Genomic DNA, 25,310 nt, shown 5'->3' on the forward strand with positions numbered 1-25,310 from the left:
CTTTGTTTTTTCTTCTGGTTTGGAAAATCTTGCGTTCAGATCTACGTAATCAAGACCTGCCCCCTTTCCGTGAGAGTCTTAATTCCAAACTTTGTAAGGTGCTCCCTAGATTAAGGGTGAAAGATGAGGAGAGAAAAGGGCGAAGTGGAAGGAAATGAAATCAACTCCCAAATATTGGGCATACTCATGAGGTTAGGTGGTAGCAAGGCAGGGATACATGCCCCCTTACTGAGAGGGAGCCTCGCTCCTGAGGGGAGACATTCAACTGTTAAAAGTTAACTTGAATAAACTTCAAGACTGCCTAAATCGCTCTGGCCTCAGGACAGTAGTAATCTGTACTTCAACAAGCTTCCTGGACTAATAAAAACGCGCACAGGCTGTTTTGTGTTGCTTGGCATGCTGCTGAAGTCGAGGTGGCCGTCCTGTGAAAGCTTCCCTTTCTGCGTTCTGGCACTTGCTCTGAAGAAGCCTGGTCATGCAGTTCAAGCAAGATGCTGATATTTAAACAAGGATGGCTTTTCCTCAGCAGTTTTGAGGTTTGATTTTTATTCTGTTGATGACTTTGGCTGAGTATTTTCTAAAGTTACATCTTGGCAGCTGAGAAATTAACCTGTCTCAGCATCCTTGTGGAAGTTGAAACTGGCAAATTGTTTTCAGATGAAGTGTTTTGGGGTAAATAGGCGCAACCTTCCACCGCAGGTTATTGTAGTAGTTATTTGATTTGTTTTCACGAGATGAGTTTTCAATTAATGCCACTAGTGTTGCTTTAATTTCTCTTTATTTTTCCATTGCAGTGTCTTTTAGTAATTATGTGAGTTCATATCTGGCAGGAAAAATAGACCAAATAAATGGTCCTGTTAAGCTGCCCACTTCGTAGCGTTTTGGAAGTTACTGTAAAAGAAAGCTGATTTGTATAACATTATATTGTTGCTAAAATCTGAATGTTTTTCATTGTCCTTGGTTTAGCAGCTGATTAGACTTTTCTGCGAAAGGATATACGTGTGTGTGTGTGTGTAAGATGATAAAAGCTGCTGTTGAATGAAGTGGAAAGACTGGCGAACTAGGACTAGGCTGAGGTCTGACGATAACAGTACCATTGACGGAGCGATCCCTTGATTTCCGCCCTCCTGTGTTGGTGCACGCTGTTTGAGACGGGGAGGATGTGAAGAAGCAGGTGTCCTACGGTTTTGAAACTCAGCAGATGTTTTGCAACTTCACAACTCATGGTTGCATTTGCCCTCTCCAGTCCACGTAGCCACTCGCTTCCTGCGCCTGCCTCCAGTGACGGGCATGGCGTGCGATGCCATGCGTGGCCTGGGTCGGCAGCCGCGGGTTTATTACAGCTGGAGTGAGAGAGCACCTCAGCTGGCGAATTCAGCGCCCTGAAAACTGAAGGCAAGGAGAATGAGCCAGGCCAAGCAGCTTGGAGCAGAGTCGCTGTAGTTGCAGTGTTCAGACTCCAGCTCTCTCTAGTCTGGAAAACCTCCTTCCTGACGAGATTAACCCCTGCCTCCTTCCGCTCCTCGAGCAATTCCCTTCGTTCTGTCCGCGCACTGGAACTGTAACTTTTTGCTGTTTTCAAATCTTGTTGGATAGAAAACGTAAGCTAATTTATCTATTAGACAAAGTAGTTTTCTGTTGCAGGTTGAAGATTGTGTTGATACAGTATTTAAAGGTAGACATCGTGCTTTAGTCTGAGTGACTAAAAGCTCAGGAAGTAGACTACAAAATAAAAGAATTGTAACCTTCTTCCCTGGTTTTGTGCATGTGGACAATTTTGTTCATCAATAGTTATTTCAGTTATGTTGTGGCAGAAAAGGGTGTGTAAAGAGATAAAGAAAAGGATATGGGAAGACTAACTTTTTAGCAAGTACTTTGAGTTCCACCTTTGATGTTTATTGTTACCCATTATGAAATAAGGCTATAAAAAATGAGTATACCAAAGGGCATCTCTGTTAAAATAATCTCTACCCTTTGTACTGTGGTTATATGATTGTCTGGCTTACATAACTGATGTTCCAAGGTACAAAATTCATTTTTTTAAATACCAACTTCTAATCCTATTTTCAGTTTTATAAAGATTGAATAGATGAAATGAACATTTTTGTATCCGAGTAAAGTTTTCCTTTGTGCATTTGTCGAGTACGCTGTACTCGGCATCCGGACTGACAGCTTATTTCCACTAGGTGGCCACATAACCTGTAATTATTCTGTAGTTTAGTTCCTTGAATAAAAGTGTAATTAACATTATGTTCTTCACTTGCAAGGATATAAAATGAGCCTTTAAATGTAGTCTCTCAAACACAGTTTGAGTGCTATTATAAGTGTCTATTCTTTAACGAGATGGCAGTAACAGAAGAAACGTCACAAATCATGACTGTTACAAAATTTCACTTTATCAGGAAAAATTAGGCTAAACAGGATGCATGTCAACCTTGCTTATCAGATTTTGATGTGGATATGCGAGGGGAAGGAGGAATTTTTGCCCTGGATATCTATAAAGAATCTGTGTGTGTGGTGTTTTTCTTTTTTTTTTTTTTTTTTTTCCCAAAAGCAGTATTTCACCAAGACAACAGGTAGAGCGCGTTGGGTCAGTCCACGCAGCATGCCATAGCAAAAGAGGCAACTCGCGTAAATCCATGGAAGAGGCGCTCTGTAGGTTAGCTGCTGGGCCCTGTGGCGTCCCACAAAATTGCCTGTTACATATAATTAGGAGAGGCGATTCTTTTAAATAAGTTAGTTTTAAGGGAGAGTGTGATATACCGATTTAAAAATTAACTTATAGAAACTTATGAGTAGCTTGTCTGTATAGCTTGTTTACTACAAAACTAAATGACACTTCAACAATATGTTTCTTACTTTAAGTAGTAATTCTGGCCACTTTAATTTAGATTCCTTCTATGGTAATGATACTGAGAGAATCGGAAGTGTTGCTTTCTTTTTCTGTGCTGGGCTCTGGCACAGCTGTTTGCTGAGCTGCATGGCTGCAGAATACATCTGAAATCTTAACCTTGAACTGGGATGCATCTGAGGTAAGGGATGTTTTCCAGGCCTCAGTCCTTCTAAGCAATTGTTTCTCATTAATTTGCCAACTGTTTATTTACCAAGCTCCTAAATTAGCGAGGTAGGCTGGTTTTCGCAGAGGTACAGTAGTTTTGTTTTGATACTCCATGGTTTGTTCCCATACTCATGGCTGAGTCTGAGCAGTGGCAGTGTGTATTTGGTTGGGGGCTGAAGTAGATTGGATGAAAGTGGAGTGAAGGAACCAGCCCAGGCTTTCAGCATGTGAGATGGAGGGAAGCGATGAATGAATGTAGCAGGAGGAAGGAAGGGGCAGTGAGGACAAATATCCTACCAAGCTCAGATACTCTTTATGCCTTGGAAAGAGTACGCTGAATTATGCTGCTGAGAGGCTGTAGCTCTGTAGTGTTCCAGAGGGCACTCAAGAAAGGACATGGTAATTTCTCGTATGTATCACTTAAACTTTGTTGTAAGTATAGGCTTTTAGTAGGGTTAAAATTTTCTGTAACTCATGCCAATAAGACTGTTAGCAAAAAAAATATTTTAAAGACGTCTACTGTTATATCTTAGTGTCAACAAAATTTAGAAAAAAACAAATTTGGGAAACTGTGTATAGACACGAGTAATGAAGAGTGACAAATTTAGCTTTACTTATTTAATTGTAACACCCAATACTGATACCATCCTGGTTGCCTAGTAGCCCAGCTTCAACAAAAGTTGGGAGCATCCACACCTCATCTTTCCTTTAGTCCTCTTGTCTGAGCACTCTTCTGGCCTGTGAGATGCAGATCTTCAGATGATGGAGAAAGAACTGAAGACAGGTTTTCCAGTTGCGTAAAATCTTTAGCTACTGAGATACTATAGAGCAGCAGATTGGTATTGTTGCCACTTACCATTGTTTTGTTTTAAGAAATGTTGAAACTACTTGACTAGTCTTTGTGAATGGGTGTGCTTCTAGGAAACGCATACATTCATCACAATTGCTTAACACGTATGCCAGTGCCGGTTGATGAAACCCCGAAGAGGTATGGGAATTAACATTTCTACCCCTCCTTCCCAGCCCCCAGTTCATTCCTGTGCCTGGCGTTTTATGGTGGTTAAGCCTAGACCGTTTCCTGCTCAGAACGTGGGAGACCTGAATAACCTCTCTGGAGATCCCTGGCTTCTTTTTTTAAAAAAAAAAAAAAAATTAAAATAAAAAAAAAGCCTTGAATGACCCTGTGGCTGCCAGGTCCTGTCCCTTGCAGGCTTTGTTGTTCATGTTTGATCACCACAAGTTGGTGTTGTGTTTGGTTTCTGATTCATAACTAGGATTCTTGAGCATTATAGTAAGAAAATCAAGTAATTCGCAGCTGGAGGATTAAAATAAGATTGGACTGTGTGAAATGGATGTTTTATCTCGAAGTATGTAAGTGTTAAGCTGTCAGACCTTTTGTTTAATTTCTGTGGGTTATGGTAATGACGTTTAAACAAAATCTGAGTTGTATTGGTTTACATGCCCTGCAATTATGTATGACCTTTCATTTGGTATAACAGTCTATATTCATTATATTTCTTAACACTGACTGTTAAGCCAAACAACTCTTCTATTGTAAATTCTGAAGCTAGTGTTCATATTGCTTTCTCTTTTGTAAATATTGTGTGAATGCAGTACTGGAAAGTCCAGAGCATATTTTCCAGTGCCAAGCTGGAGAGACTATGTGATATGTAATGATATTGTTGTGCATGTATTTAATGCTAACAGCCCACCTGTTCAGGGTGGTAACTGAAATGATGAATAGCTCTAGTGAGCTCTTTTCTTAGCATGTGGTCTCCCCTATCGACACAGATCTCCTTGTGACTAAAGAGGATTCTGTGTAGAGAGAGGTTTAAACAGCTGTATCTCCTAATTACCGTTTCTGTATAACGTCCAACCTTTAAAGTGAAACAATCTGCATGTTTTAATATTGTTGCTTTAAAAAAAAAAAAACAGCACTACTTCAGACATAGTTGTTGTGGGGTGTGTGTGTGTGTGTTTTTTTTCAACTAAGGTTATGAGAGCCCTCAGTGAGGAATGCTGACAAAGTAGTGATTTACGAAAATTGAATTTAAAAGTGAGTGTTTTATTTTGAACTGTATTTGGCCCAAACTCAGTCTGGGAGAAGGCTGTTTGCTTCAGTGGTTGCTAAGGGATGGGGCTGGTGTGATACTGAGCCTTAGTAGCAGGAGGTGGGAGAAGAATCTAAAAGTGCCTTGTTTTTGCCTTGGCTGAAGACTGTTTCGGTAACTTGCAGTGCTCCTCCCCAGCCAAGGGCCGCGCTGAGGCGGAGAGGAAGCAGTACGGAGCAGAGCTTGCTGCAGGGCTGCCAGCTGGCTCTCGAATAGATGTGAAGTAGCTTTTTCTCTCCACGCATAGCACCGTGAAAACAGACTGTAGTCCTCTGCGTTGTATATACTGGTTAGACGGTGTGGCTTAGGCTTTCTCATAGGTTCCCTGCTATTATTAGGGGATTTTGCAAATCAGTTTGCTCTCTTCCTCTTTGAAGAGGTATTACAAGGTTTCAGCAATTCTTGATGTTGGATAAATGGAACCGTCTTATCTGGTATACTTCACCTGACACTTGCTGCTGTCTGTCCATGTAAATAATCTCTTCAAAGATACTTTTAATAACAATCTACTTCAAAATTTTGTCCAGGTAAGTCCTTATGCATCAGCTGGAATTCACTGTTACCACTTCAGCAAGTTAAGTGCGGACGGGATTCTTCAAGTCTGTATCTGTCCTGACCTAGTTACTAATTCATAATTTGTCTAGAGTTACGTCTTACAAGTCTGTAGAATTGTAATGGAGAATTTGAAAGTACTGCAAAGTGATTAGATGCTATGAATGAAGTTTCTCATGTTGTCTCCCTCCCCTTTTTTCTCTTATTTTTTAGGACTTAAATACTATCTATGCTTTCCTTCATGGACTGGATATACTCTCACATTTCAGGGAACATCAACTAAGGTAAAGTAGGATGAAGCAAGTCAGTATTGCATGGTACAGCTGGTATGTGTGAACGTATTCTTGTGAGGATGAGCAGAGCTTTTCATGGCCCAAGCTTTGAGGTGGCAAAATGTTAACCAAGTCCACTTGCTGAGCCAAGTTAGTGCAGTAGCACTGCAAATGGAAATGTCTTTCAATTAAGACATTCAGATGATCTCAGAATACATAAAATGGAAGACCAGGAAAGCACAAAAAGAACGTTGGAAGTATTTTAGTTCCTTCAGTTCTGTTGCTATGGGTAATTCCAATGTGTAGGAGTGACTTAAACATTTGGAGAACATACTGTATATTATCTAGCTGGATAATGAAGAACACCGTAATCATAAAATTCAAATTATTACGATGTCCTTTGTTAAGACCTCAAATTCAACTATTTTTTGAGTTAAAAGTCTTAAAGTGATTCTGCTGAAATGTGATGTTTAATGGCTTGTGATCTTTGGGGATTCAAATTGAAATTAAACTTCTCATCCCTCAGAATAATGTCATCAAGTGCCCGCTATGAAAGGTACAAGGGCAATCAAGTTCTCTTTTGGTAAGTACATGTAACTTATTAGAAGTGTAAGCAAAAACACTGTTTTGCATGCTAGTAATGTATCTTTTAGTCTTTCAGTAATTGTACATATAAGACTTTAGAACACTTAAAGTTGGCCAGCCTGGTTAAAAGCTTTGACGCGTGGTGGTTGTAACGGTAACATGGTGTTGAGGTTTCAGAGGTGGCTACAGAATTAACACCACGGTTCCCACTGACAAGGTAGGTGTGCCTGTGCACGTGGAAGATAAACATCTAGTGACACCTTGTAAAATGCCCAAGATGCTTATGGAAATAGTACTGATGACTCAGTAGGTGGCACTCTTCCCCTGGAGCTGCTACTCACTGTATTGGCAGGGATTCAAATTACTTTGTAGGAGTATTCCTCATTGGAAGAGGGATGGAGCCCAAATTTATCTCAAATGGCCAGAACTCGTATTTTAGTGTTGAGGGTTTTTTTTTTAGGTTCCTAGTGGGTGACAAATACACCTTTTCCCTCATGTTTTAGCATTGCTTATAGAGGATTTGCTGAGAGCAAAAATACAAGCCTTCTGTATTAGGCATGTCTTGCAATACACTTATGTTTAAATTAACGAGATGCCATGTGTTAGTTCCTGTGACAGGCGGGTCTGACATGAACCTGTTCCAGTAAGAGTTTGATGTCTGTGTGTGGGGTTGCCTACTGGAGAAGCAAGTGATGTTGGGCTGTAGCTGGGAAGCGCGAATACAGCGCTCTATGAAGATACAGACAATCTACTGCAGTAAAACATGGTAGCTTCGTCCTGATCTGTAGATTGAAATGGTTGTCAGGTCACCTCCCTGGCCACCTGGGACCATTTGTCACGTGGGAGACAGTACTGCAACTGCATGAGATAAAAGTGCTGCAGTGGAGGAATGCAGTGCAGCAGTCAAACATATGGGTCTTATATTTTATCTATAAGACTTGATAGGTCTGTGTAATATTATTGTGTGTGTTGAAATGATAATCAACTTGAGCATTTGATAAAAGCATTCCTATATTTTAGTGTTATATGTTTTTATTGGAATGAAGTCTTTTCATGGAAAATTAATAGTTTTATTTTGTGAAACGTCTTCAATTTTATTTAAATGTCATTGTGAGGTATAAGAAACATTCTGGATATAGATGTTCAAAAATGTTAATTTTTGGTAGTGATCCATTAACGTTCTTAGGTTTACAGTCCACATGATGAATTGGTAGCCTGGTAGATTGTTGTTTAACTACGCTAATATTTGGATAATATAAAGAGTCTATTTCTAAGACTTTTGGCACCCTTTCTTACAGCTCAGAAACTATTGCAAGATGCTGGTATATACTGCTTTCAGGATCTGTGCTGATGAAGGATTCCATGTTTTTACCACCTTGCAGGTATGCAAAGGTTTTTTGTTTTGTTTTTGGTACATCATGATCATATTTAAAATAGTTTCTTATGTATTGATATTACTGTACCTTTTTCACAATTTTAAGATCACTTTTCATTATTTTATTTTTCTGAGGTTGGATAGTGGGAAGAAATAATGTTATGTTAACTCCATTTAAATTCCTTTTCATATTCCCTGTGTTGGAATTTCTGTATGAAGTACTGCACTAGATGCATTTTGATTTTTAAAAAAAAAAAAAAAAAAAAGCATAGATTAAGTTGGAGAGAATATGTTTGGTTTGTTAATTTGGGGACCTTTTGAGTAATTCTTGTTAAACAGTTGTACAGAATTTCTTGTCTCAACAACTGACTGTGTTTCATATAGCTTTATAGCATTTGGTTTGAGTCTATATTTAATGGTATATGTGATTTTTATACAAAGCAGGAGGATAGATGCCAGTGGTATCAGTTACAGAGAGAATATGACAGGAGTTTGCATTTTATAGTTGAGGAACAATGTGAACGTTATGTGACATGCTTTAATTGAAGCATAATATTTAACTTGAGTTGGACCTTGCTGCACTGTAATACTCTGCTTGACCTTGTATGTCATTCGGAATTTTTACTTCACTGTATTTTGAAGCTACGTGTAGTATATTTGTATTCAAGTTGCACTTCTAGGCTTTATAGTTTTAAAAAAGTCCTATTTGGAGGAGGACTTCTGTAATAGACAGTGGTTTAACTGTGTGAGATGCACAGAAATAAATGACTGCATACAGAGTATATTTGGAATCTAGGTTTTGGAAAGAGTAAATATTTGTTCTACTAATAAGATGCTTTTGTAGATCAAAGATCTTAGAGTTCATTCAGAAACGACCCAATGCCAGCATGAAATGGGACAATGGTAGTGTAAGTCTACAGATATTATTGTTGCTGTGGCAAAATGTCAGAATAAGTCCAGGAAGGCCATACTGGTAAAGGATAAAAATTATATCGGTGCAAGGTGTCTTAGACCTTTTTTATTTATTATTTTTATTGCTTGCTTATTTATTTAAAGAAAGCATGTTTTTTTGAAACAAATGGGAAATATCCCAAGGTTTTACTCATGTAGAAGTTGTTCAGTGTTGGCATGATCTATTTTGTGACTTCTGCTATCCATCAGTAAAGATACCTGCTCTAGCAAACCAATAAACACAAGCTTCAGTATAAAGAATTTCTGATTTTGGACAAGCTCTGTTTGTGGTGGTTCACTTGAAGGAAAAATGGGTTAAAGGCAGGTATCGTCCCACTGACCTTTTGAGACTGTAAGAAGTACAAATATGCAATTCTTTTTAAAAAAAAAAAAAAAAGTTTCGAGTGTTATATTTGGTTTGTCAACTTTGAGCTGCTGAGCTGGTCAAAATAGAACGTGTTTATTAAAAATAGTAATGGTTATCTCAGAATTACATATTTCACTTAACTACCATAAAAGTTTACTAAAACCTGTAATAATGATGCCAATATTTCTTTTGGTGGAAAAAAATTTACTAATCTATAACCATTCCTGTTTGAACTTGTGATTTAGTTGATTTTTCTCTACTTTTTTCCATGAGAGAAATGCTAGCAATGTCAGACCCTGATAGATGTAGAGTTGTCTGGCTACCCAATTTGGATAGTTTTTGATAAGGTTAGTAAGAGAAGTGCTGCTGCCTCTCATAAGGAGAGCAACTGGAGGAAAGACTTTCCTTATGGTGTAGTTGTTCCATGATGGATGACTCATCTCCTGTGGTCAGTTGGGTGTTGACTAACCTAATTTGTAGTGATTGCTGCTTCATGCTCTCCTGTGTTGTCTCATTTCTTGCTTCCTGCTGTGATATGTCGGTGCTTCGTCTGGAATAAGAGTGCTTCACTTGTAACTGGAAAACAGTACAATGAAATGAACGTACATGGGATTGGTATCCACTGTTTATGTCTTTCCTTTCTTCGTGAATGGAAGTATACCCAGCTACTTATGAAACTCAGATTAAGTAGTCAGCAGCACTGTACTCAGCATGAATTGACCATGATTTGGTAGGCTTTAAAAAAAGTTACTGTGGTTCAGATATATATCCGTATACTTGCATTTCGTGTTAAGTACCAATAAGAAAACATAGGACTGAAATTTTCAGCTCAATTCTTGATTAGCTCTAGGCCAGATATTACACTCTTAACCCTCCTAGAGTGACTGAAGTTGAACAGTGCCAGAACTGAGGACATGGCAAGTTGATTTTTGCATAAAGCCTAGTTAAGATTGTCATTTACTCAGAAACATAGGATTTAAGTGCATCATTGAGCTTTAATTAAAAAAAAAAAAAAAGGCAAGGGGGGCAAAACAGATCTGTTGTTGCTAGTTTACAAGGTTACACCAGGCTTTGTAGTGAACAATGAGCAAAATAGCTGCTAGATCATAATAAAGATCACAGAGTTCTGCTAAATGGAAACTAGTGTGGTTCCTGGGGTTTATTGTGCACTTATGTAATGAGATCATGTGAAAAGGAAATAAATCCACTTCTCTTCTGGATAACCAAATTGTTCCCTGACTATAATAAATTTTTTATTACAGTGGGGAGGGGAAGGGGGAGGCAAAACTCAAATGTGGGAAGTTCTGATATACTAAATATCTGGAGGAGAAATGCACACACGTAGAATTAGATAACTGTTTACTAATTAACAATGAATTTAGTTTAAGGTGCGCAAAAAGATGCTGAAATTCTCTGAACCTTTCTGTTTTTCGCCATGCTTCTGACTTGGTCTGCCTGTACTACTCCGCCTCGCGCTCACTTCCCCCTGGGACTCTCGGATCGTACCTGCGTATGGAGAGGGAGAGGTGCTGCCGGGACAAGGGGAAAGGGGACAGAAGAACACAGCCAGCTTTCCACTTTGTTCTAATTATATAGTTGTATGGTTGAACCTCAATTCATAATTGAAAATAAAATGGTATTTGTGATTTTTTAGTATCCTGTAGTCATGTGATACGCTTAGGTTGCTTTTCCTGGTCTGAATACTTCATGTAACGCTTTTTTAGTTGAGGGCAAGGTACAGTCACCAGTCCTTTAACCAGCTATTTTTATATGAAACAGTGCCTTGGATAATGTAGTAGTGTTCTTTCATAATTGTAATTAGCAGCATTTTAATTACATTTAAAGTAGCACTTAATATTAGCCATTATTCCTGGTCCCTGACAAAGGTTCTGATTGTATGAGCCATTTGCAACGGAGGTTTAAATCGGCATCTGTAGGAAAACATAACATTGCCTTCATTTGTGTTGCCTCAGATATTACAGAGCTATTCTTTTTGACAGAATTTTACACAAAAACATGACTTTGTTTTTTCTTTTGTTTAAGCAGTAACAGTGGAAACGACCTACAGTATAACAGTAGGTGTAAATAAACTTTGAAATACAGCTTTTTATATCCTTTCTTGAAAAGTTTCAATTCAAAGTTGATAACAAAATAAAGGTATTTGCCTGAAATGATGGCTTTAAAAGTTATCATTATTTATTTATTACAGAACTTCTATTGCATTTTTTATTCTTCTGTGCTTTCATGATTTAGGAAATAACATTTGATCACTTTAAGCAATATTAGTTACTGTAATGGGAAAAAAAATTGTATGAATTCAAAAGAGGATATGAAGGTCCCTTGTCCATTCAAAAATTCATCTTTGAGGGATAAAGCATTTAATACCGTGGTCTGTATGCCTAATGAACATGTGATATTATACTTGTTCATTATTAGTGCAATAAACTTTATGAAAGACTACTATGTTCAGAATACTGATTTATCTGTGCTTTTTTTTTTTTTATTTCCATAGAGGAAAGCGATGGGTAGAATTAGGGAATTAAAGTCATACTTGAAAACAGTTCGAGATGCTGAAGGGAATGGGGACGTTCTTTCAGCCAGCTGCTTTTGTGGTAGGCTTTCTAGTTTACTTTCTGTTCAGACACTGGCCTCAGAGTTTGGTTATTTGATTTGTTGAATATGTGGTATAAGTGCATGAGCAAAGGTGAGCGAGGTTGGAGATAGGGGTAGTCTGCACAAAAGCGATATAGGAGCCTGAGAGCTTTGAGACATCCCAGGAAGAAAGTGGATGAGAACCAAACTAGTATTCTTAATGTGAGGGATTTTGTAAGTACCAAGGATGAGAATTCAGACTTTAACCTGGAGATAGCCTAGTGCTTTGAAATGGTCAAGAGCCAAATTTGAAGTAACTCATTCTGGAAGAACTGGGTAAATGGAGACACTTTCTAAGGCAGATAATAGATAGCAAGCGGATGCTAGTTTGAAACTCAGTCCTTGTGCATACTTTGTTTAAACCACTTATATATGTGTGTGTGTATCCTGTTTTTAAAAAAAAAAAAAAAAAGGTATTAGTATTTTTCAGTTAACGTGGAAGCTGTTTTCCTGGACAATAGAGAATTTAAGTCTCCTTTTCTTGTGAAGTTGTTGTTTTTATCCGTTTTATTTGGCATTCATTCTAAAAATTCTTTCAGAGTTCAGGATTGTATTGTCAACTAACTGCCTAGCAACTATTGTTAAATAATTATATGCAAAACTGCTGTTACAGCTAGTTATTAGTGAGACGCTTTCAGTCTCTAAGTAAGACTAAAAGGTGATGGTACCTTCTCACCATACCTGTCCTTTTCTTTTCTGCCTTAGCAGGTACCTTGGCAGATACGAGACCCTTTAGTAGACCACTGTAAACTTAACCTTGTTAAGATGTTGCTTAAGCTCTCCTTCTCTTGCATGCCTTGTTTCATCTATTACCCAACATACAGTAGTTTCAGAATCAGAGCTCAGGAAAACTTTCCTTTTGCAGTGTAGCTTAACTAAAGCGTTCTATAGATTCCAACCTGACAGAGGTGCAGCCCCACTGAAGCGTAAGAATGTGGGTGGTCATTGCTTTATTGACTTTCTTACAGGTATTTGAATGAGTTGGGGCATAAGTTATGGCTGCCTATGCTTGAGAAGAGTTTTCTGTTGAAATTAGATGAGGTAATAAGTGAGCTGTAATTCAGAAATTGACTTTAAATTTGAAGGAGCAAGACTTGAATTCAGGTAGGATAATACTGAGTCTTATCTAGTCAATGTTTTGACACTGGTGAGGAAAGCCCTGAAGATTTTGTTAAGGTAAGCAGCAGATCAGACGGTGATATCTGGTACAAAGATGATACAACATTGATTACTCTATTGTCTGGATTTATCGATAGATTTGGTATAGTAGGAGAAGAATATACTTCTAACATGTCAGTGATGGATATAAGAAAAGAACAGGAATGGAAGGTTTTGTGGAAGGAAAACCATTTCAGGAAGTTAGAGGTTTTTTTGTGTTAACCTTGCTTGTTAATCAAGATAATTCATGTGAACAGGATATTTGAAGATTACTCACAGCAAGATTAGCCTTAGGAAATATGTCAAGGGTCTGGAGAAACTTTTGAAGCCAATTATGTGGATGACAGCCTCCTACAGATGTGAGAATTGAACCTTGAAGGGAAAAATACAAAGTCTTGAAACATTCAAGATGTCGTTTTACTGAAAACAAACACTTCCTATCCCCTCCAAGAAATTCATGAGCAGCCCTTCCAAAAATCTCGTAAGTGGAGAAAACTGGAATTACTCTCCTGTTCAGGTAGTGCATTCCTTGGCTGCTTTTTTTTAAACCAGAAACCTGTTAACTAAAAAAGGATTGTTTTTGAAATATGATTGTTCAAGGATGTCTGGCAGGGGGGAAAAAAAAAAAGGAAGATAAAGCAGACTTTTTTTTTTTTAACAACATGGAGAAATGGGTAGGATTGGCAGTTAATTGGGCCACAAGCAGTGAGTAGGTAGCTCTGGAGATGTCTGACTTTCTGTGCCCTGAACTCCTGAAACGAGGAGTGGTGGCACTGATGGCACTGGAGAAACTCTGGACTGCCTTGTGAAGCGCTTGGCATTGCTGCAGAGTCGAATGATAGGAGTGCCTGGACTAGGGGTCTTATCTGTGTTGCGGTATCTCTTTGCACAAGTTAAAGAAATGTTGGTGGCTTGATCAGCCATGCCTTTCTCTTTTCTTGGGTAAAATTAGAAGACTCAAATTCTTGGTTCAAGAAAACTGTCATAATAAGAGGAACTCCATTTTTGCATTTTAAACAGTGGCTTGAGTTGAAATTATTTTGATTTGTTTTGTATTAATATTTGTGGATAACAATCTTTTAATATATTGTGTGATTCACTGTGGCTGTTGATAGTGTTTCAGTCTAGTCTCTGTGACAATAAGGAAAGTTCAGAAAATCCTGTACATTCACAGCACTCTGTGTTGGTAAATAAGAATATAGGATTAAAGACTTGCAACTTGCACAATTTAAATTTTCTATATTTTTAGAAATCTTACAATTTTCACATATTTAATTTTATTTTCAAATGTGTTTATGCCTTGATCCGGTTTTAGATGATGTATTCAGTTCTACTTCTGTATTACTTTTTTCTGAAAACTCTCCTGGATTTGTGCAGTGCAGTGAAAATGTAAGTCAGAAGCTCAGAGCTATTCCACTGCCAGCCTCTGAGAATGAAAGCTAAACTGACATTGCCTGCCACTGATCTTCTCTTCCAATTTAACTTTCTTAAATACTGCTTTCTGCTTAAATTGTACCCGCTGTATCCAAGCGCTATCCTGGAGTTGCCTAGTTTGCACTCTTTCTTTCCCATCCTGATCAGCCTCTGCTGTGTGAGAGTCCCCTGATAGCTGTAGTGTGGAATATATTCTTTTTCTCCTTCGGGCTCCAAGGTTTAGATAAATATGCATGCTTTATCCACTGCTGGCACACACCGAACTTAATTCTTGACAGATCTGCAGTAGCCCCTAAGGTTCAGAGTTGTGATGCTCATTGAAACAGTTGTTATTTAAATCTCTGAAGTTTTTGTGACTGTTGCAGAGGTTTTGGGAAAGAAACTACATCAATAGGTGTTCACTTCACACTTGAAAGCTCTTTGCAACTAACTATCCTAGAATTATTTTTCTCCTTTCAAAAAGACAGCTTAAGGCTTATGTCCCTGGGCTTATCAAGAGTAGATAGGTTTTGTACTCACTGTCAGATAAGAAGAGATGATAATTCAATGCATCTGCAGCTCTAGACGAGCTGCTGTTCCTCCGAAAACTTCAATAAGCGGTTGCTGAAACTTCTAGTGTTGCCTGATATCCAATGAGTAAATTAAAACTATAATACAAGTTGATAATGCTACTAATGAGTGTATCTTGTAAAATTAATTAATTCATATATGTGGTTGCTTATACTGAAATTCTTCAGGTAGTGCTAGTACTGTAAGGGAAACATGCAGGGAGGAATGTGGGTGAGAAAGGGCAACGCAGCAGTGACAGAGCATATGGCCTGGTGTCCTGGAGTGCAGGACTGCTAGTAAGAAGTACTACTGCTGATCTAAAAACAAGGAAGGTGTTATGAACTAAGAGCAGCACACGGTGCATCCCTTTGGACGTGGAATAATGTTCAAAGAAAGCCAAAAGAGTACGTAGTGAGGAAAGAAAACTAGATTTAGACAGAACTAAATGATGAAGTAGTCCTGTCCACAGTCCGTCCGTTAGCGATTTCCTTCTGTTCTGTTCTTGGTTTCTCATAACAGCTGTCCTTTGGGGCTTTCATAGAGTGCAGGGGATACTGTTTGGGCCACAGAAGTAGTTTTTTATTAACTAAACAAAAAAAAAAAGCATGACAGTTGTGAAATTGGAAGCCAAGGGTAATGTGCAGTTTGTCTGCCTGTAAAGTGTATACGAAGCCATGTGACTTAGCCTTAATAAAATTGAAGTTACGCAGTTTTGCAGAAAATGGAAGGTAAGATGCAGAATACTTGAAAGTAGCATCTTTTTCAGAGGAAAATAATTACTGTAGATATCTTGAGCCTTCAGCCCGCAAATAATGTAGCATGTATGCAGCCTCCAAATTCAGCTGCAATTAAAACTTTCAGCAAGCTTAAGAAAGAAGCTTGCTGAATTTTACTGTTTTTGAAAGATAATGCAAAAATTGTTTGGATGACTCAGCATTAATTGAAATCAGTATTTTACATTCAGCCTTATATCTTGCAGTTTCAGGATTCCCTTAACAATTTTTTGACGGAATTAAGCATTCTAATATTTTATAATTAAATTACTTTGAAATGCTCAAGACTTACGTGACATGTAGTATCTCGAAAAGCCTGCCACCTGCATTTGCTGACTTTCAGAAATAACACAAATGAAGAAAAACCGCTTTGACCCTTTATTAACCCTGGCTCATCTGTTGAATTATTCTTTAAAAGTGAAATATTTAGATCCTTATTTGTCATTCCTTTTTTTTCCTTTGGAAGGGATACAAGGGAATAAGTTTGATTCTTTGAAACTTTAGGTCTAGAGTCATGCAACTTTGCCCCGTGTAGTTATGCTGTTTTGCAAACAGTGCGCTTAGGGCTCTGCAGAAGTTGGGCGTGCAGTGGGAAATGCTCATCTTTCATTGCTTCGTGTATCTGCAAGAACTTCTGACAGAGTAGAGCACAGGGTGCTCTCAAAGTCGGGTTAGAGATTTCACAGCAACCCAGTTCCTCAGGTGACTGTAGAACGTAGAAAAATCTGAAAAAATTAAGACCTCCATGCAGATGCCCAGAAACAGGGTCCCTCTGCCCCACTTTGTTATTCTCTGGCCAATAGCAAGAAAATTAAGCTTAAAATTACTTTGTTTTAGACTATTTAAGTTGGGTGTTTAATAATACAAGTGGCTGTTCCAAGCCATTCGTAATATACTTGTATGGGATCTTCAGTGCTAGCTCAAAAGGTGATGGAGGGGCAGTTATCTTGGATCTGAGAACGGCCACATGGCAGCAGATGTCCTGGAGGTGGATGGGAACGGCTGTTTGCGTAAGAGGTGCTCTTTGAGGAGAATAAAAATGAAATGCTTTTCAAATGAGGGATGAGCTTTGACTTGTGGAAAAGAAAAAACACTTTTGTTTAAGAACCTAACAACAGAGAACATTTGCATTTCATATGCAACTTGTATCTTCCAGGGCAAAGTGCATGCTTGTGTGAGAAATGCTTTTGCATTTGAGAAATCCATCCAGGTTACTGGCTGAGATGATTGAATGTATGGGGTCACTGGGTTCTCTTTGCGATGGCAAAAAGTACAGTTCGTCCTCATCTCCGTGATTTGTTTTTCTGAAAGCCGTTTGACAGGCAAACGGGCAATTTGAGAGAGAAAAGTGTATTCATATACACAAAATAGCCGCAGAAAATTACAGGCGCGTTGTTTGTTACGCTGATGTACTGATGCATCCATGTCCTTCCCCAGTCCTGCATCTAACATAGTGCAGGGTATCACTGCAGAGAGTAATTGGTGGTGATTGATAAGCTATTGGCAATATTGATGCCAACTTACACAGCCAGTATAATGTTATGATTTTCTAGTTCCTGGACAATAGAGAAGAAATTTTAGAGTGCCTAACGTCCCTTCATTGAAGGATTTGATGCAGCAAATATCTGAAAATATTATTTCAGGCTGCAACGGAATATTGTGAATTTTGCAAGCTAAATAGCGTTCAAGCGAGTAACGTGGTATTCAGTCTTAATCTCTGTGTTTATAGGCTCAGAGCTCCTTGGGACAAGCTGCGTGTGTCTTTGTTCTTTTCTATTTTGTTTTAATCTTTAAAGTATCTGCTATGTTTTGAGAATTGTATATGGAAAACGGTCAGTAGTGAAAAAACTTCAGGGCACTGATATTAACAAATTCCAGTACTTAATATGGTCCCCATTCCTTAAACGCATAATTCTTGAAATTGCAGATGTGTCTCAGGACCATATACCTAAGTAATTTAACAGCTAAATATTAAATGTTTTTGAGCATTTGTGTATAGAAAACTGTAGATGTTTGTGTACACTGTGTTTTAAAGAAATAAATTATGATGTTCAAAGTATGTTATTTTGGAGGATTTTTAAGGCAGTTCACTGCAAACCTTGCTTTTACAAAAATGACAGTGACAGTGTAAAAGTTGTAAAGCCTTTTCTTGTAAATTGTTTGGTTGTGTTAGAATGCCAGTGCTTTTGGGAGTGGACATGAGTTTGAAAACTGCGCTATGCTCAAATATCAAAGGCTCTATCCAGCGAGTAATTTTGGTCAACGAAGTTGTCTCGGTTAAGTCGAGCATATATGTAAATGCTTGCAGGTTTAAGATTTTTGCGTTCTGGTTCCAGTCCTAAATGGTTATCACGCAGTGGAAAAGGAGCATATGTCCAAAGCGAAGCAGTTGACACTAATAACCACATTATCTGTAGTCCTGGGATTTTACTTTTCAGTAGCTCTGGTCTGATTCCATGGCCTGAACGCCCATTAGTGGTTGGCGTATGATATAATGCTGGTTTAACTTGCATTCCTTTCCCATATGATGTGTTTGCTTAAGCATTCTTAATTACAAATAGCAGTGAATCTGGAGGAAAACAAGGCTTCTTACAAACGAGGCATACATAAATCAAACAAAAATGAAGGCGGCTTTGATATATGGAAGGCCCTTTCCCTGTAACAGTGTTGAAAGCCAGTGACTGAGTGTCTGCAAATTAATGATGCAGATGTAATAGATGGATATTAAGTGACAGGCGCACACAAAATTTTATAAAATTAAAAATGCAGTCAGATTTACAGTACTGGCTTTTCTGGGCTTCAGATGGTGAGAAACTGTAGAATAACTGTCAGATTTAAGACCTTGCAAAAATAAGTTTGATTAAATATCTGGAGCGGGCAAAGTATGAGTAGTTGAATCATTTAAAACTTCAATGTTTATACATTCAATGTTGTATCCTTTAACATAGTTTCTACTGTATTGTAAAATAGTGTAATTTACATTAGTTTCATGTTTTCTTGCATTTATATTCAGCATTTGTATTAGTAAAGAACTGGATTACTTTTCCGTGCTCTCTGCATGTAACACTTAATAAGGCTTTCCTGCTCCTCTTCCATATCTCGCTACGTGTGGCACCAAGAAGATTTAGGTTTTAGGGACCTGTTTACTGTTTTAGATGCTGTTGCAGTGACTGGTAAACAGCAGTGCTAACGATCAGCTGAAACAGGCTGGGCAGTTCGGAGCCCCCCGGGAGCGAAGCTCGCTGCCTCGAGGAACTTGCGCGCTCGGGGTCTCGCGTGGACGCAGTGAGCTGCTGAAGCGCTGACTTTGATAACCAGCGCTAAAAGAATAATGAATGACAGCTGCTGCAGGAACTCCAAGGGGTCTTGGCTCCCACGAGAGGAGAACGAGTCTTCCTGAGAGAAGAGCCAGTACTGGCTCTTCCAGAATGATGTGTAGAACATATTTCCAACCTTAGTTTTTCTAAGTTTTTTTTTTTCTTTGAGCTTGTGAGATGGAGCATCATTTGGATTGTGATGGGCATTTAAAGGCTTCAAATTGTTTTTGTCAAAGAAATTAGAAGAACATTTTGTGTGATAGAGGAGACAGAATCCTATTTGGAAAGACTGTTTCTTAGCTTTTGTTCAGCATGACCTTTTCCATTTCCAAACCTCTTCACTTGTTTGATATTGAAATTATTCTCATATTTTCATAGTTAACTATACTGTTAATTCTTCATTAATTAGAAGAGGCCGGGTTTAATGCTAGACTGACTAGGTGACTCTAAGACCTAATCATTCAGTTCTCTCACTGTCTTCCTTACAATGCTCATTACTCATTAACTGAATGCCAGAAATCATTTTTATAAAAAACAGGAGAGTGACTGCTGATTGGCCGGAACCCCCCCCCAAAGGGCTTAGGTCTCGCTCCAAAGCAGATCTGGGTGACTCTGGTGGGCTGCTCGGCTGCTGCTTCCTCCTCACCTCCCTTGCCGCACCTCCTCCCTTTCTCGCGCGCGCGGGTCTGCTCTGGCTCTTTTGCTGATGTATGCCCCTGAACTAGTTAAGGCCCAAACTTGGTGGCAATAAACCACTAAAGGAGATGTTTGAACTTTAATATTGATTAATGGCTTTTAGTACAAGTTCTGTGACAAATGCCTAACTGACAAAAGATGTAGCGCATGACAGATGAACATATATCTTTGCTAATGAGATTTTCCTGTTACCTTTTATCAGTGCTAGTGGATGTTACTACTGAAGGAAAGCAGTCTTTCCTGGTGCATAGTTGCAGGGCTTGGTTTCTGTGTATTCTAACCATTTTATTATGTAATCCTACAAAATAAGTAGGAATGAACATCATTCTTAAGCCTTGCTGAAAACTTGCAGGAAACTCATGAAATACGTTGAAGGCAGCAGGCCTCCTGCCTGCTAGAGAAGCTACGTGTTTGTATACCAGAGAAAAATATGCAATAGCTTGTTCAGTGCCTGTGTTTTCTGAAATAACTTCATTGTAGCGGTCTGAGTGGTTTGGCTGTGTGTGGTTTTTTTTGTTTGTTTATTTTTTAAATCTGTCATAAACATTGAAGACTGCCTGGATCACATGCTGTTTGGAAAAAGTGTGAAAGAAGGCCTGAAAGTTTTAGTAATGAGTTGCTTAATGTAGGTGCCTTTAGGTATCCTGAAGGTAGTAACTTTTTGAAGTGAATCAGATGAAGCACATCTGATGGACTTTAGCCTCTCCCCTAAATTGCTGTGTTATACTGTCCCATTCATTGTGTTGCTCTTTGTAACGTGCTCTTTAGAGGAAGCTTTTTTTTCTGGTTTCATATTTTTAAACAGAACCCGTCGTGATGGTATGCTCATAGTGACAGTGCAAGAACCAGCGTATAGACAGAGGTCACAAGTTTAAGGCTAAATATTAGAGAAGAGTTTGCTGGGAGAATGGAGGGTGGATGTGGAGTTGAGGGAGCTCTGGAAAAGAAAATGCTATGTACAAAGAAGTTTGTTTCTACAAAGCCTGCATAATGCCTAATCAACATTTACTAATGATTTCTTGTCAGCAGTGAAATCCATTGTGAATGTTTCTAAATATCTGCAGGTAATAATATAAAGAACATACTTTTGTAAGGTCATTTAGGCTTTATATCATAGGCCGCGGTAAGAGGTGCGGAGTAAATTAAAAATCATAATAATGGAACTATATTGTTAGAATTTTTATCACAATAGCTTTCATCAGTTGCCCTCTTTTTTAGGGGCTGGATATTGTAATATGCACCATTGTCAATGATTTTTATTACTGAAAAGGTAAAATAGACTGTTTCATTCTTTTTATTTTTTTCTTCTATCCCACTCTAGTTTTGGCAAGCAGTCTGGAGGAAAAAGGGGATGCGAATGTATCATACTGGAGCCTTCAGAAATGATTGTGGTAAGACAGATTTTTTTTTTCCAAGTGTTTTTAAGTCTATTGCAAGTTTCAGCAGATTCTTTATGCGTCATGTAGCAGAGAGCTTATTGCAAAATATTTCTTAAAACTACAGCAAAATTGCCTTGATTTCAATTATACTTAGGACTACTTTTGTAGCAGCAATAGTTTTATGTAAATTTAATCTAGATGGGTAATGATGATAAGGATGATTGTGTCATTCTTTCTAAAATTATGTTTACTACTTGTGTTTCAGAGGCCTACCAGCTACGGCTGACTTAAGTATTCTGGAGTCAGGCAACACTAGTGTGCTATCTTGAATATTTATACACACGCACATGCACGCAAACCCCATTTCATTGTTTTTTTGTAGACATGCCAGCAGTGCTGGGTCTGGTAGGAGAAGCACTCTTAGCTTTTGCAGTTCTACCTAGTGTGAAGGTTTTTAGGTGAGAGAAATTTCCTTCTACTTTAAAGGAACTATGGAAGATTCTTTAGCATACTTATTGACACTGCCAAGTTCATATGTGTTTACAGATTATAATTCATTTCTTCCCAGACTGATGTGCGTGTGCTATCAGCAGCTGGAATGTTAGTATTGCTTTTTCCATAGTGCTTTCCTAATAGCACAGTGCAACTGGTCATACCTGAGACTCGGGAAGGTCCCTATCAACTTAGACCTTCTATGTTGCCGCGGACAGAGCTGGAACAAAAATGTTCATTGTACTGAGAAGCTGTCTGTTAAGCAGGCTTAGATCTCCACACTGCTATTGATTTAGCTGCCTTATATCTAGATATGGTATCATTAAAACTAGTATTTGATGGTGTCTCTTACTCATTGAGTATGTGAATATTCTGCTTCTGTTAGAAATTAATTCAGTTCTCGCAGTACACTAACAGCAGCGGACATCACAGATGTCCTGGATTCAGTACATTTGCAGTCCTGTGTGCCTTTCTTTCTGTGCCGTGTCAGTCTCATTCTGCTCATTGGCTTTGATAGCATCAGTGGTATTCTTTGCAACAGATAGTTTTAAGCTGCAGTCTGCCATGTTGTGAAGCTAATACCATACAATCAAAGATGCACCTTAAGCATATCCCAGCATGTAGTATTGTGCTAGTTTACCGCAACTATTCACCCCATTTTAAACTAGGTGTAGAAAATAGCTATTACAGCATGCTGCCCTGGTCCATCATACCATGAGAGATCATTTACTTGATTGTCACTCTAACCTGCGAGCTGATTTTTGACGGTTAGGTATTTAAGTAGAAATAAATTTGTCTGCTGCCTTCTGTGGCACCCACTTGAGAGCTTTGAGACTATATTGTAGTTGGCGATGCTAGCTCCTGTGAGGTAGACAGCTATGGGACTTGAGTGCTCTCTGCTAATGCAGACATGGCCTTTAGCAAGTAGTCCTGCATAATAGGAGCAGATTTATAGAGTGAAGCTGTTGATACTGAGGATCCAGTGTCCATGCCCCTGTTGTTTCAGGGTATTCTACTTCAGACTAGTCTAATCTAGCCCTGTGAATTGAATGCCTATAAATGACTGGGAGTGTGGTAAGTGTGCTTCCGAAGTGAATCTTCCAGCTTAGTTTTATCCAAAGGGGAATCCAGTTTGTGCTCTCAGAGACCGCTTTGCAGCGTGAATCATAGCATTGTAAGTTGAGAAAATCAAGAGATTTGCTTCAAATGCACCCTCCAAACTAAACTGCTAATATAGATGCAGTCAGAGGTGATGAACAGATTAATAAACGGCTGAAATGTTCAGGACAGTTACCTAGGATTTCTTTTCAAACAGTTCACTGTATTTTGAAACGCTTTAGTTTCACTGAGGATGGTGCAGCTATTGATTTCAGTGCCATAGACTTGTTTTTAAGCCTTTGCAGAGTGCTTGGAGTCTTTCCTGTTTGCAGGTTCCTGGAACACTTCTGTTTTTCCTGCCCACCTTTTTTCTTTCGGGGCATGAAGCTTTCCTTGGGCTTCCTGCCTAGCTATGGTAAGCAGCTTTTTGGCTGTCAATCTTGGCGTGTGCAACTTTTATTCAAGCATTTTGTAATACAGTAACGGGGTCAAGAGTGATTTGATTGGAGCTGTAATTTTCATCAAGCCTGACAATAAGGATGGTGACCATCTAGCAGCTTTCTTGGAAAGGCTTTGTCTAGAAAGCCAGGATTATAGACAGAGAAACGATAACCAGCCTCACAATCATGTTTCACTTGATTTGATATTTTCTTTTCCTTGTTCTGCATTAGTCTGGATATTTCAGATATAATCTTCTTTCCTCAAAGCTGAGGTAGTTTTCTAGTTCTTTCCATTATATTTCACTTCAAATGTGAGGATCTCTCCTGATTCTCAGTTATTTGTAGTGACATGGAGGAAACTAATATTCTGAAGTGGCTGGCATGAAGCTAGTTGAATAGAGAAGCAGGCTTTAAAGGCCTAAGAACCTAGTGACAGCCTCTGTCCAGAGACAGCTAGCCTTTTGGGCAAGAACCTTCAGGGTCACGTGCGCCAAAGTCTCCTGCCGGCGTTGAACCGAACGTACCCAGAGGAAGGAACCTGCTGAGGGGCCCCGCTCGCTTGTGCAGGTCGCTACGCTCGCGCTCCTGCGAGCGCTCGATTACAAGAATACTGTCCCATCTGTTGGGGTGATTGTTAAATTTGAATAATTAGTTTTTATGGGATTACTTTATGAATATTTCCCTTTTTCTCGGTTTAAAAACCATGGAAGTATCACATTTCTGTCAGAACTTTGAATGGGTGGCTGTTCAGTTTACAGCCATCAAATGTCTGCTAGCTGTTGCGTAGTGCTAGTGGAAGTAAACTCTGCAGAGCGCTCACTGTCCGATTCAGGTATTGTGTCATGAAATGGGTGCAATTGTGAAAAGACAGATTTTCTAGAAAGAAAAAAATGAGATTTAATTTGGACCATGGCAGTGATTTCAGTCGTGAGGCTGAATTATATTTTCAGGCAGCATCCAGTACCAGTTTCTAGATCAAGTTACCTTTTTACTTTTGTCAGTATTAAGTGCTGCAACCAAAAATAGACAAAAAGGTCTTTAGATACATGAGTGACTTACAGGATAGCAGCTCACTTAGTTGCCTGCTACTTGGTTTACGTTAGTAGGGATGACAAGAAAAGAACCTGGCAGGGCACAAGTAGTGGTGCAAGAAGCCCATCCCAGTCTTCTGAAGCGAAATAGTTTGCTTGTATTTTCCTAATTATCCAGTTTCTTCTCAAAAATGAGAATTTTGGGGGAGATAGCTGTGCCTTGAGGGATGCCCCAGGACTGCTCTGACAGCGATACGTGCAGCTGTGTTGCGTGAATGCCCCAGGCACTCCTAGTTGTTACTGCTGCCTCACGTTTTTGCCCGATAACTGCTGCTACCTAGGACTTGGTGCGCTGAGTATGTGAACGTCCGCTGCCGAAGGCAAGCTGGGCCTTGCGCTTCCGATGCTCCTGGGACCACGTATCACGTAATGACAAACGTTAATTTACCTGATCACGTATAGCTGTTGTATCTTTGTTTGTAATCCTTTAAAGTTGGAGTAAATGAAGAGAAAATGTGGCCTATTGTTTCTAAACAAGTAACAGCTATAGAATAATTTCATTTACGAACGAGCTATACAATTTTTTATTTATACAACTGGTACTATAATCATTAATGGACCTGGTATGTTTGCTACAAAAATGTAGTAGACCTGTGATGCTATTGTTGTTCGAAGCGGGAACAGTCTCAAGTGCACATGGAAAGTATGCGAGTGTCCTCACAGTGCTAGCTGATGGCTCACTAGCTACAGGTTGTTTTGAAAGTTTACATGAAGTGAACATGGGCAAAATGTGTGCAATAATGTAACATTCTTAGGAAATAACCAAAATTCTTGTTAGGCCTTATTACTGTTATTGTTTTAAAAAAAAAAAAAAATTGCATAAAGATACACATAAGAGTAGCTTCTCTGTAGAGTGTGCTGTGACCTTACCAAAATATTTTATGAAGATCCTAGAGGTGGGCGTGTGTAAGTGTGTAACTTGAATAGCTGAAACATTGAGGTTTTTCAGAGAGGAATGAA

General features: G+C 38.8%; 1 protein-coding gene across 14 annotated transcripts in view; it reads left to right on the forward strand.

Moving 5' to 3' along the window:
* Positions 1-25,310, forward strand: part of RAPGEF6 (Rap guanine nucleotide exchange factor 6) — a 143,075-nt gene that overhangs the window by 24,239 nt on the left and 93,526 nt on the right. For 13 of the 14 annotated variants that reach the window (XM_068960001.1, XM_068960000.1, XM_068959995.1 and 10 more), the window contains exons 3-6: positions 5,935-6,005; positions 6,520-6,576; positions 7,877-7,960; positions 21,172-21,241. In XM_068960001.1, the coding sequence (XP_068816102.1) occupies positions 5,935-6,005; positions 6,520-6,576; positions 7,877-7,960; positions 21,172-21,241 (282 nt within the window). Of the gene's footprint in view, positions 1-5,405; positions 5,697-5,934; positions 6,006-6,519; positions 6,577-7,876; positions 7,961-21,171; positions 21,242-25,310 lie in introns of those variants that run through there. The other variant, XM_068959998.1, reaches the window with a different exon arrangement.

Source organism: Struthio camelus, chromosome 13 (assembly GCF_040807025.1).
Source record: "Struthio camelus isolate bStrCam1 chromosome 13, bStrCam1.hap1, whole genome shotgun sequence".
Classification (NCBI taxonomy): domain Eukaryota; kingdom Metazoa; phylum Chordata; class Aves; order Struthioniformes; family Struthionidae; genus Struthio; species Struthio camelus.